The sequence below is a fragment of the Physeter macrocephalus genome, chromosome 9 (assembly GCF_002837175.3).
Source record: "Physeter macrocephalus isolate SW-GA chromosome 9, ASM283717v5, whole genome shotgun sequence".
Classification (NCBI taxonomy): domain Eukaryota; kingdom Metazoa; phylum Chordata; class Mammalia; order Artiodactyla; family Physeteridae; genus Physeter; species Physeter macrocephalus.
In genome coordinates, this window is record NC_041222.1 from 84,152,062 (window position 1) to 84,165,178 (window position 13,117).

The window sequence follows — 13,117 nt, forward strand, 5'->3', positions numbered from 1 at the left end:
AATCCACATAACTAAAGACAAAAAGCACTTTTTAATTCCAGTATACCAAAACAAAAACAACAACAAAATCCTCAAGACTGTAGAGATACCTGTGTGTTCTTCCAGGTAATTTAAATTGACAATCAATTAACAGATTAGAGCTTAGTGCTAGGTAAACATTACATGTTCAAATCCCAAGCAGAGATTAATTTGCTCTCTTCCAGGGTCACACATTTCATACTTAGCCCCAGCCTGCTGTTCTCCTACTATATGCTAATGTTTACATGGGTCTCAATCACCTTAGTTGAAACACTGAAAGCTTAACCTTTTAGTGGATAGAAGCCTCAGCTAAGTAGAATATTAAGTAAAGTTACCATTCTACTACAAAACACTTTAATTGGGAAAGAATCATGTAAATAAGATAGACAATATTTTCCTACTTTGGGCTATAGATTAATTGATCAAAACTAAATTGGCTAAAATGTGAAAGAGCTGAAAATAAGTATTTCTGTCGTTGGTTTTCCACACATCAGTAATTTCTGCATACATGGGCTGGCTCTCTTTGTCTATTAATCATAACTTTTTTCCGAAATTTCTTTTTGTAATTTTTATAAAGCATGGGGCCATGTACTTTTTAGCATTTTTGTTTATTTTTCAGATTTTTTTCTTGCTTGTCGGGCAATCTCTTAGTGAAATTAAAAGTTTTCTCATACGCTCTAAGTGAAATGTCCAAAGATAAAGGTGTTTGCAAATAGGAAAGTCCCCAACCATTAGTTATCATATATTGTGAACACAAGAAGATATAATTTTTATTAAATTTTAAATACAGATGTTTGCTTTTACCTTGATACTTAAAAAAATTTAACTTCAACCAACCTCTGAATCTGAAGATTATATAAAATATTTGTCAGCCAAACATCTTGGCAGCCACTAATAATGTTACTCAAAACATACGTTAGTTTTTTTTTAATGTGAACACATACTTAAATAGGGAAGGTAAGCATAAATGAATTTATGTTTTATACTTATGAAAATGAATTTCAAGATTTCAAAAAGTAAGATAACTGATCCATGTTCTCAAGGAGAAAGTTTATACAATTATAGGATGTGGAAGTAATAGTTACAAAAGCCAACATTTATTGAGCATTTGCTCTGTGGTAAGCACACAAATTGTCTCATTGAATCCTTATAATAATCTGGAAGGTAAATACTATTAATATCCTCATTGTACAGATGATAGAAAGCAAGGTTTTAAAAGTTTACGTAATTTATGCAAGGGCACAGAGGTAGGACTAGACAAATTTGGTAGTCTGACTCCAGAACCTTAGTCCTCTATACTGTCTTAAGGTGAAAATAAATTTATTCTCAGAAGCCCAGACACTGGCACCAAAGCATTTAAAATGTTAAAAGCAAGCACATTTAAAAGAAATAAAAACAGTACATAGCAAAAGTAAATATGGAATGCAATGCTATAAATTAAATTACAATGAGTGATTAAAATTACTACTCCTAATCTTGTGAACCTACAGTGGATTACAGAAGGAAATTTGAATATTTGTGGTGTCAGTATTTAACGTGGCTTTAAATGGCTAAATAACATAATCCTGGCTTCATCTCTAATTTTGTGTATGAGTAAGTAAGTAAGTTTAACTTGCCAAAGTCTGTTTTTTAAAAATTAAACATACTTATCAAAATACCAAGAGCATTTTACTTATGTGTATATCATACTGGCCTATATTTGAGGTGAAGTTATAAGAAATGGAAAAATTCAACTTGCCTTTTCGGGGACAGAGAGTATGGAGGCTTCTTGGAACCTACATGGGTGCAGGCTCCATCTGCTCTGCACCTGCTGTCGGGGCCTGCTCCTGTACAGAGGTTTCTCCAGAAAAAAGAACAGACAGGAGGATTGGAGGTAAGTAAAAACACCACTTCCAAACTTCAAAGAGTTCTGAGTTTTTAAATGCTTCATTCTGTAAGACATTAATCTGTTTAACCTCATTTAAAAAGCAATTACTGCTGAGTTCTGGGACAGAAGTCATGAAAGGATCTCCTTCCAGAAGATGCTACTACAGCAAGAAGGATTTAAATCATTTTCCTTAGGAGGGGTTGCACAGCCTCAGGAAAGCGAGAGTTAGGGAAGATAGGCATTCCACAGTTGGAACTAAATAGAAAGGAGGCATTTCACATGCTGTAACAGATCTACTGTTTTTAAAGTCTCTTTGGTGATTATCTGACACTAAGGCTACTCGTATACTACATTATAGATTGTCATTTCAGTGTCTGGGACATGAAATCTGTTACTGGTGTGAAAATGAAAAACGGGAGCCTGAGGCTCCTTCAGGCAGTGAAACCACTTTGAGGGGGTTGAGTCAGGTCTGCCTGTAGGGAACTCTGCTACCTAAAAGGCAGCTCCAGTGAGGGTCCCGGCTCACACCGCCCTATTTCTCCCAGAAAAGCAGTAAACCCAGGGGGCAGTGGGGTCAATCTGCCACCTTTCCAACTTCCTCAGAATTACGATTCCACTCCTTGTGAACAACCAAAAGTCTAGAGAGTTATTTCCCAAGTTAATTAAAGATACCAACGCGATTAAGGTTGTGAGAGCAGGTGATCATTTCTAAAACTCGGTAACTACACTTGGGGACACAGCGCAGAGACTTATTCCTTCCTCCATTGGGGACAGTGGCTTCTGCTCCTTCCTCCCTCCCAGATGCACCCCGACTTCCAGTTCCTGACCAGCCTGCCCACTTTCCCTCTGCAGCCACACCGGCCAGGGCACTGGTCCCACCTCGGGATGACTGGTCACTCCGGGACGAGGACGGGACCTCTTTGGGGTGACCAGACCCCAGGGATTAGGGCTTCTCAGGGCACAGGGATGGGAAGGGGCCTCCTCTGGGTGACCGGTCCTTGAGGACAAGACAGGGCCTCCTCGGAATGACTGGACCCGGGGACTAAGATGGGGCTCCCTTAGGGTGACCAACGACGGGACGGGGGGCCTTCTCGGGGTGACCGGCTTCCGGGACGAGGCCTCTTCAGGGTGACCAGATCCCGAGGACCGAACGCGGACTCCTCGGGGTGACCGGCTCCGAGCGGGTAAGGGGAGAGGGCTGCCTGACCGGCTTCCGGGGATAAGGCCTTCTCGGGGTGACCAGCTCTGGGAGACCAGGAAGGGGACGAGATGAGGCCACCGCTCTGGGACCTCCCGGGAGCTCGCGCAGGCCCAGCGGCGCCGCTTGGGCCCGGCGCCCCCTTCCCTGGACTGGCCCTCGCGGACTCTCCCCGGTCTGTCCTCCTCGGTCTGGGACTGAGGTTCAGGGTCGGAGTCCTGGCTCACAGTGTACCGACCGCTCAGTCCGGGGTACCGGCAGCTCAGTCGCGGTACCTCCTCTTCCGCCCCTTCCGCCGGCCCACGTAAGTCAGCTGGCATCGCCCCGCCCCTCCGCCGCCGCCCGCCCGCCCGCGCGAGGCCGCCTCAGCCTGGCCTGGGCCTGGAGCGGCGCACGGCGCAGGTCCCTCCCCGCCATGGCCCTGGGAGGCGGCAGCACATGGCGGCAGCAGCGGCCATGAGCGCGCCCGCGGCCCGGCCCGGCCCCCCTTAGAGCCCGCCGCCCCGGCCCCGGCCAGCGCCACGGCCCCGCCGCCCCCGGCCCCGCCGCCCCGCCGCCCCGCGCCCGCCGCCGCCGCCGCCGCCATGGGCGTGCAGGGCTTCCAGGACTACATCGAGAAGCACTGCCCGAGCGCCGTGGTGCCGGTGGAGCTGCAGAAGCTGGCCCGGGGCAGCCTGGTGGGCGGCGGGCGGCAGCGGCCCCCGCACACGCCGCTGCGCCTGCTGGTGGACGCCGACAACTGCCTGCATCGCCTCTACGGCGGCTTCTACACCGACTGGGTGAGCGGCGGCCAGTGGAACCACATGCTCGGCTACCTGGCCGCGCTAGCCAAGGCCTGCTTCGGCGGCAACATCGAGCTCTTCGTCTTCTTCAACGGCGCGCTCGAGAAGGCGCGGCTGCACGAGTGGGTCAAGCGGCAGGGCAACGAGCGCCAGACGGCGCAGCAGATCGTCAGCCATGTCCAGAACAAGGGCACCCCGCCGCCCAAGGTCTGGTTCCTGCCACCCGTCTGCATGGCGCACTGCATCCGCCTGGCGCTCATCCGCTTCCACGTCAAGGTGCGGCCCGCCGGGCGGGCAGGCTGGCCGGGGTCCGCGTGGGCCTGGGGGCCGGGGGCGGGGTTGGAGGCCGGGGGTGGGCTGGGGTCCGCGTGGGCGTGGGGCCAGAGTCGCTCGAATTCAGAGACAGGGTGGGTCGGGATCTGGAGTCCGGGGTCGGGATGGACTGGAGTTTGGGGTACCAGAGAAGGAACGGGCCAGAGGTCTGGGCCTGAGTCGGGGTCTGGGGTCTGGGCTTGGGCCGGGGTTGGGGTCTGGGGTTCGAGCGGGTCGGGGTCTGGGCTCGGGGTGGGCCGGGGTCTGAAGTTGGAGCTGGGCCGGGTTCGGGGTCTGGGTCCGGGGGACCGCAGGCGCCTCTCCCCTCCTGCTCTGAACTGCTGCAAAATGGACGCGCGGCCTGGAGCCCGGCCGGCGGCTGCAAGTGCCCGGGGTCTGGGGACTTCGGCTGCTCCAGGCCGTCCGAGAACCTTAGGACCAGCGGATAGCTGCAGGCTTGGAGGGTGCAGTGCCACCATCGCTGAGATCCGGAGTATTCCTCCACTCTTTGAAGCAGGTAGATTACTAACCTGAACTTTTATGAGACGCTGATTTTCCTTTAGCAGGGCTTGAACAGCAACAGGTTTTTTGGGGGAGCAAGTGGGCTAGATGGCGACAGGAAGGGGTCTCCAGCCACTGAGGGTGGATGGAAGGTCTGCCTACTGCTGTCACCCCGGCTCAGCTGGGGGCAGTGACCTGGGCAAGGCCTGTGGAGTTAGCCTCCTCTTGAGAACGCAGGGCTGAGTCCAGGTTCCCTGGAAGATGACAGTTTTTAGAGAAATTGTCGGATTTTCGTGTGTGTTAGATTTCAAAGAATCATAAAGTTTGACATGCTGAAATTTTGTCAGTTCTGTGACTTAAGAGTCTACGTGAAAAAGACTTTGGTTCTGTGTATCTGATGTGGAGAGAGTAGTTCAGAGTCAGGGCAAAGAGAATGTGAATCAGAGTTTCCAGGATTTATTTCTCTCTGCACAGTGAGGACTCCACCACTTTGGGCTGTGCACTCAGGTAATCAGAGCTTTGACTGTCCGGCATTCTAATGTCCTTTTGGCAGAGGTCTCCTCCCTGAACCCAGGCCAAGGAGTGCTTGAGGACCTAGCAGCCACGGCAGAGATAACATGCAAATCAATGACCCTTGACTTGAGTTTTGATTGCTTCCTTTTTCATTGTTCTTTGTTTAAAATTTTTAGGGGGGCTGTTTTGGTTTTCTGACTTTTGCCACTCTGCCTTCCAACATGTTTGTCATTCTTTTATTTCTGCTTGAAACTGCTTGTTCCCAAAGTTTGTGAAATTCAAACTTCCTGATTGCTCTTGCCTGTGCTGAGATGGTGGTGGTTAAGCCTAAAGTGATAGCGGAAGTCCCACCCCGATCCTGTTGCAATTGGTGACAGGGTTTCTAAGTCTGCGGGTCGAGGCTGCTGGAAGAGCGGCGATTGGTCTGTGAGTATGGCAGAGACCTAGTCTGCGTCCCTGGGGAAGTTCGGCTGAGAGCCAGGGACTGCTGCTGGCATTTTCTGCCCTGGAGCCTGGGCTCTCTGAGAAGTAAGACAGTGCCGATCCACCTCCAGAAGATGCCCTGAGTGTTAACAGTTTAATCTTGTTCAGAGATGGAAACTACTACTGGAAAGACAATGAGCTTTCTAGTCAAGTGGCTTTCAAAAGAACACCGTGAATTTTACTTAGGATTAGAGTCAGTGTTTGTACACAGTCGCTGTATCTTTTGAAAGAACAGCTAAATTCTTCTTTAATTGTAAAATTTCTTGATATTTATCTTTGTGCCCCTGTAAATGTCTCACTTACCTGCTGGGTGCCCAGAATTTTGACCAATGTGTGAGTAAGTGAGTAAGAAACTAGATTTAAGATCATATCTTCCACTTATCTGCACTCAAGATATAATTGAGTCTGTAATTATTTTGCTTTAGATTAGCTTTTAACTCCTGATATAGAACCACAGTATAGTGTTAATTGTACTGTTTAATATAGTAATGACTCAATTCCCTGGTGGACACTTAACTGGCAGCCTCACCTTTTTGGAAAATGCCTAAGAAATCTAGCTACTAAAAATTTCTCAGTAGCCAAATGAGAGGTCAGGAAGGTTTGGTATAGTGACCCAAAAAGGAAAAAAAAAAACTTTGTTTCCTCATTGAAGAATCAACTTCTCTGCCTTGTAGACTGCCCTCTCCTTTTCAGATGTAATTCTGATAAGCTTAGTTATCTATTTCTAAACTTAGCTTGAGAAAAGGGTGCAGAGGAAAGTCTGCCAGGCAGGCGCACCATTAATAGAAGGAAGTGACACTTCACAAGGGAGAAGATAGAAAAAGCTATAAAAAACACACATAATTCTGGGGCTTCCTTAGAAAAAAGAAAACAACCCTATGTACTTCAGTAGCCCCTGAGGGCGGTATGGTTAACTCTATGAGGATGATTTTGAGCCAGAAAAATTTATGTTCAGCATTCTCTTAAGGGAGTGAAGGGAGTGTACTGTTTTTTAAAAATGCCCATTAAATGGTTAAGTGAATTAAAACCATGATGGCATATCACTACATACTTGTTAGAATGGCTAAAATAAATAATTCTGGCAATGCCAAGTGCTGGCAAGAATGCTGAGCAATTGGAATCGTCCCACATGGCTGGTGGGAATGCAAGGTGGCACACCACCCTGAAAAACAGCTCCCTTAGTTTCTTATAAAATGCATTTACCATGTGGTCCAGCAATTGTACTCCTGGGTATTTTCCTATTGAAACTATTATTCACACAAAAACTGAACTTGAATGTTCATAGCAGTTTTATTCATAATAGCCAAAACTGGAAACAACCAAAATATCCTTTAATAGGTGAATAGTTAAGCTATGGTACTGTGCAATACTACTTAGCAATAAAAAGGGAGAAACTACTGATACATAAAACTTGGATGAGTCTTTATAGCTTCATGTTGAGTGAAAGAAGCCAGACTCAAAAGGTATGGTTCTATTTATATGATAGTCTCTTGAAGATAAGGCTGTAGTGATGGGGACCCAATGAGTGGTTGCCTGAGGGTGTGAATATAAAGGGACAGCAGGAGGGAGCTTTTTGGGTGATGGAACTGTTCTGTAACCTGATGGTAGTGGTGGTAGCATGTTTTAAAATCATAGAACTATACATCAAAAGTAAATAAAAGTTAATTTTACTGTATGATATTTGTATTTTTTTGAAGTTAAATAAAAATTGGCAAAGGAATTGATGCAAACATCTCACTATATATAATGTTGGGCATATGAGGCATTTTTCTTATAAAAATCTACCATCGTATTGGCCATCTCCAGGGTTCTGTAAACTGGCAGAAAGTCTTAATTTCCTGTCAGCTTTGCTTAGAGAAATCTTTTTTGGCTTAGAAGAGTATGTTTTTGCTAAAGTAATAATTGCATTTCTTTAACCATTAGAAGTTGGCCCACACATCAGCTAATTTTGTTCAGGTCATTAAACTGCCCAGCCCGAACTTGGCTTCTGTTAGTTACTAGGAGCATTTCCTCTTGTGTGCCTTGAGTCATCATAACCTTTGAAACTTGGTGAGGACTGATGTTGATTTAAAAATCTTGGTGGCATTAAATGCCTGGAGCTTTACTAAATGTTTCTGCCTCAAGACTTGTGGTGTTGGTGTGCAGGTTTATAATGAAGTCCTTGAAATCTTATCCTGAATCGGTACTCTGGGGTATTTACTCAGATCTTACATAAAGCAGAGCTCATGTTTTAAGTCACTGGAAGAATGTGAGATTAGGCTGTGGCCTGAGATCTTGGGATGATGATCTCTTTCTTTGTATACTTTGTAGGGTGCCAGTCCCATGCTAGGTCATCTGTCACAGTGCTGTCTCATTTAGCCCTCAGTGTTTTGTTAATATGGGAAGAAAGGAGAGTGCTGATTGAGCAACGTCTGGGGACAAGTAACCAGTAACCTCTTCAAGAGGGAAGTGGTGTGCTGAAGTCAAAGTTCAGTTTCATTGTGTAAGAATGCTGTGGGGTGTGCCTACCTGCAGTTCACTCTCAGGTCAGATCTGATAGCAAAACGCCTCTGCTGCTTTTTCCAGGTAGCACAGTTTCTATCCAAGAGACACTGAAAACTAGCAATATGCTGTTATTCTTAAAGATCTCTGGGCTTCCCTGGTGGCGCAGTGGTTGAGAGTCTGCCTGCCGATGTAGGGGACATGGGTTCGTGCCCCGGTCCCGGAAGATCCCACATGCTGCGGAGTGGCTGGGCCCGTGAGCCATGGCCGCTGAGCCTGCGCGTCTGGAGCCTGTGCTCCGCAACGGGAGAGACCACAACAGTGAGAGGACCGCCAAAAAAAAAAAAAAAAAAAAAAAAAATTTTCTTCAAGTGTACTAGTTTTGTGACTGGCTTATTTCACTTAGCTGTTATGTCTTCAAGGTTCATCCATATTGTAACGTTGTGTCAGAATTTTCTTCCCTTATAAGGCTGAAAAATACTCTATCCTGTGGATGGACCACATTTAGTTTATGGATTCTTGGGTTGCTTCCCCCTTTGGCTTTTGTGACTAATGAATAGTGCTGCTGTGAATATGGGTGTACAAAAATCTGTTGGGAGTCCCCACTTTCAGTTCTTTGGGTTATGTACCCAGGAGTGGAATTGCTGGATCATTTGGTAATTCTATATTTAATTTCTTGAGGAATCACCATACTATTTTCCACAGCAGCTGCCTATGTATATTTTATATTATATATCATATGTTATCAAAATAGTTTTAGTTTTTAACATTAATGTGATCACATTATTCAGCAATTTGTTTTTTTATAAGTATGTAAAAAATCTTTTCATGTCTATACTTAACAGTTCTAATTCTTTTTAATGCCTGCATAGTGTATAATTTCTCTATCCCCTACAAATGGTATGCACACATAAACTTGATAGATTGAAGAGTGTGCACATTTTAAAAGCCTTACAAGACTATAGAGCCAACACTGCCAGACCTTCAGATTTTTCAAGAAAGTCAGAAATCCAGATTTTTATTTGAAATTATCCCATTTAAAAAACTACCGTATGCTAACATATATATGGAATCTAAGAAAAAAAAATGTCATGAAGAGCCTAGGGGTAGGACGGGAATAAAACACAGACCTAACTAGAGCATGGACTTGAGGATATGGGGGGGAAGGGTAAGCTGTGACGAAGTTAGAGAGTGGCATGGACTGATGTACACTACCAAATGTAAAACAGATAGCTAGTGGGAAGCAGCTGCATAACTGATTCACTTTGTTGTAAAGCAGAAACTAACACACCATTGTAAATAAATTATACTCCAATAAAGATGTTAAAAGAGTAAAAAAAAAAAAAAAAAAAAGCCTAGGTTCAAAAAAAAGACACCTATAAGCCAAGGGAAATGGGATCCAGCCTAGAATCTTGAGCCACCAATTTGTGACTTCAGCACTGATACTTATCAACAATTATCACCCATTTTTTAGGTTTAAAGTTAGACTTGCCAAAGCCCATTGTCTCTTCCCTTCAACATTGCATTGTTGAAGCCTTTTTGATTATCAAAGCACTTCCATTTCCTGGAGTTACTGAAATATGACTTTCCATAAATGCCATAATTCTGTGGACCTTCTCTGTTATATACTCTTCTCATTATTCCCCATATTACCTCTTTTGAGGTTAATACTCTGCACATATTCTTTCAACATCTGACAGTTTCCAGTGCACCCTTTTACTGTTCTCAAAGACTTGAGCAGCTGGTTTTATGTACTTAGAGATTACTTCTCCCATATCCCATTCAACATACAAACTGACTATTCTCTCTAATCTGACCTCAGATTACTCACCTCTAGTGACTATTGTAATTTCACTTTAGCTACCCTAGGGTTTGTTCCCTATAATTAGCAGGAAGAATACCACCTTTAAGACTTCAAACTTCATGTCCCCCCTAGAGCCTGACTTCTACTGATATACGCTTCATTCTCCTTTCACTTTCCACAATTGTCTCTTCTCCCAGTCTGTTCTGATTTCACTTTTAGCCCTAACTGGTTTGAGCCTGATGGTCACCTATTTCAAAGTTACACTTACCACCTTGGAGTCATCTTTGGCATTTTTATCATTCCGTACTGCCAGTCCCTGCAATATGACATGTCAGTTCTAGCCCAGCAGTCTCTTACTTACACTTCTGTTCCTCATTTCTAGTATTCCCAACATGTGAACTCACCAAGTTTACCGAAAAGGTCTGGTGGGTTGTGAAACCAAATTATTGGGTGTTTATCAACATTTAGAAAAATTCACACAGAATAAAATAGAATAAAAAGTAGATGGGGCTTCCCTGGTGGCGCAGTGGTTGCGCGTCCGCCTGCCGATGCAGGGGAACCGGGTTCGCGCCCCGGTCTGGGAGGATCCCACATGCCGCGGAGCGGCTGGGCCCGTGAGCCATGGCCGCTGGGCCTGCGCGTCCGGAGCCTGTGCTCCGCAACGGGAGAGGCCACAGCAGAGGGAGGCATGCATACCACAAAAAAAAAAAAAAAGTAGAATGTAAAGACATGTATTAAGGGTAAATACCATCATATTAAACTGTGTCTTACTGTGGATAGTAGTCAGAATTGCCTCTGGATCTGCCCAGGCCTAGTATTAACAGTGGAACTATCTTGCACACAATGTCAGAGCAGCCTGCAGGGTCCTCAGGTGAGTCATTCTCCTGGCAACGACTGTCAACAAAACCATTAATCCAAACTCCTTATTCAGGCTTTTAGACCCTCCTGCAATCTGAATCCATTCTACCTTCCTTCAGTTTCACAATTCTTCTGTTATACTTTTAAAATGCTCCCAACCAGACTGTTCACTGTTTCTCCAAGAAATGTCCATTTCCCAACTCTACTGATGTCTCCCTCTGTCTACCCCACTTTCGCTTGTCAGAATTTTGGTTCTACCTCAAAGCCCATCTCGAAAGCTTTATCGTAGCTACCTTCATATGTATCTCCCCCACTAACTCTAAGCTACTTGAGGCCAGGGACTAGTTTTACGCCTCTTGTATTTCCTATGTTTAGTATAGGCATTCAACTTTTTAATCATATATTTACTTTGTTCTGTTTATATAGGCAGTTTATTTTCTTTCAACACCTGGATCAATGGCCATTAAGTAAGATTTATTTTCTTACTTTAAATTTCTTATTCTCTTTTCTCTGGTTTCCAGGGATGATTCATTCTCCCTTTAGCAAACATTGAGTGCCTGTTATTGGCCAGGTGTGGAGGAGTGAATATAACAGAAAAGAATGGAATCCTTTAAGGAGTTTACTCTAGTGGAAGCCAGGGGCTCATTTACATCATTTTTCCATGTCAGCGTTTGGAACTTTCTTTGATGCCATAGGACAATCTGTTTAGTCAGTGAAGAGCAGTAAGTGATTCTTAACAGGGGCTAGAGGGCTGGTGATTTTGGCAAGGTCTAGAGACATTTTTGATTGTCACAGATGAGGGCATACTGGCTGCAGGCATCTAGAGGCTGGGGCCAGGGATGCTGCTAAACATTCTACAATGCACAGGACAGCCCCACAGTAAAGAATTATCCATTCCCAAATATCACCAGTGCCAAGGCTAGGAAATCCTGGTGTGAACAAGTCAAAGAATTCTAAGCTTTGGGCCTTAGTAAAGCCATATAAATGTTTGAAATAGAGATTTCTAAGTATACCAGGGAGAGAAGTAGAAAAAAAAAATGAATACAGCTTAGTTTTCTAAATAAGATACGTATATACACACACCTTCTCTCTCATATATTTCTAGACCCACATTGCTCTTCATTTTGTTTTATACCATTAGACTTTATACAATAGAAAGAAATTAATTAAAACATACTACACATTCCAGCCTTAGTAAGAAATTGACCATAGGAATAAATACCATATAATATGAAGAGGAGTTCCTTTTTTTTTTTTTAATCGGGATATAGTGGACATCCAGCATTATATTAGCTTCAGCTGTACAGAATAATAATTCAATATATGTATATATTGTGAAATGATCACCACATTAAGTCTAGTTAACATCCATCACCATACATAGTTATACTTTTTTTCTTATGAGAATTTTTAAGCTCTCGCTTAGCAACTTTCAAATATACAATACAGTGTTAACTACACTCTCCATGCTGTACATTACATACAGATGACCCTTGAACAACACGTGTTTGAGCAGTGTGGGTCCACTTATATGTGGATTTTTTTCAATAGTAAATATTACAATCTGTGGTTGGTTGAGTCCATGGATGCAGAACCGTGGATGGAGGACTAACTATAAAGTTATACACAGATTTTTGACTGCGTGGAGGGTTGGTTTGCCTAAACACCTCCCTCCCCATTGTTCAGGGGTCAACTGTAACTGGAAGTTTGTACATTTAGACTTCCTTCACCCATTTTCTCTACCCCCACCCTAAAGAAGTGATACTTTAGAATTTGAAAAATTAGATTTATTTTCCAATGGATTTATAGACAAAGTTTAATAAATAGAACAATTAGGTGTAAGTGAATCAGAGTTCAGATAGAAATATTCTAAAATTCTCCAAATGTCTCTATATAGCTGGAATTGTTTATTTTTTACTTATGTTTATGTTTTCTCTAGCAAGTAAGTCCTATGATGGATGACCACCTCTTAGAACATTATGTTATCCATCTCTTAGAACATTGGCATGTAGTAGGTGTTCAAAATCTATTTGAGAAATGGACAAATAAATCAATTCCAGACTCACCAGTTAGTCACCTTGTGCAAGGCAGTGACGGCAGAAAGATGGTAGAAAGTTTGTGTTCAAACCCGGAGTCTAGTCAATTCCACAGATAAGTAGTCTCAGCTTGGCCACCTGGCACAGAGGCTTTATCTTTGAGTAAGCCCTTTATGCTTCTTAATTTAGGAGCTGTGTTGAAGACATCAAAGGGGTGACTGCTTAGGGAAATTGGCTTCATTTAGCCATCTTTTTTTTCTCCCT

General features: G+C 44.0%; 2 protein-coding genes across 2 annotated transcripts in view; one reads left to right on the top strand and one right to left on the bottom strand.

Annotated features, from left to right (window-relative positions):
* Window positions 1-974: 974 nt before the first annotated feature.
* On the bottom strand, window positions 975-3,403 carry LOC129392384 (uncharacterized). The gene is made up of 2 exons (XM_055086929.1): window positions 2,562-3,403; window positions 975-1,858 (listed from the first exon to the last, which is right to left on the bottom strand). Exon 1 carries the CDS (start codon window positions 3,401-3,403, stop codon window positions 2,594-2,596), a length of 810 nt encoding a protein of 269 aa, XP_054942904.1. The 3' UTR covers window positions 975-1,858; window positions 2,562-2,593.
* Window positions 3,404-3,653: 250 nt separating this feature from the next.
* FAM120A (family with sequence similarity 120 member A) overlaps window positions 3,654-13,117 on the top strand; it is a 112,659-nt gene continuing 103,195 nt past the window's right edge. Inside the window, exon 1 of the mRNA XM_024117176.3 lies at window positions 3,654-4,141. Within this exon, the coding sequence (XP_023972944.1) occupies window positions 3,668-4,141 (474 nt within the window). The 5' untranslated portion in view covers window positions 3,654-3,667. The remainder of the gene's footprint in view (window positions 4,142-13,117) is intronic.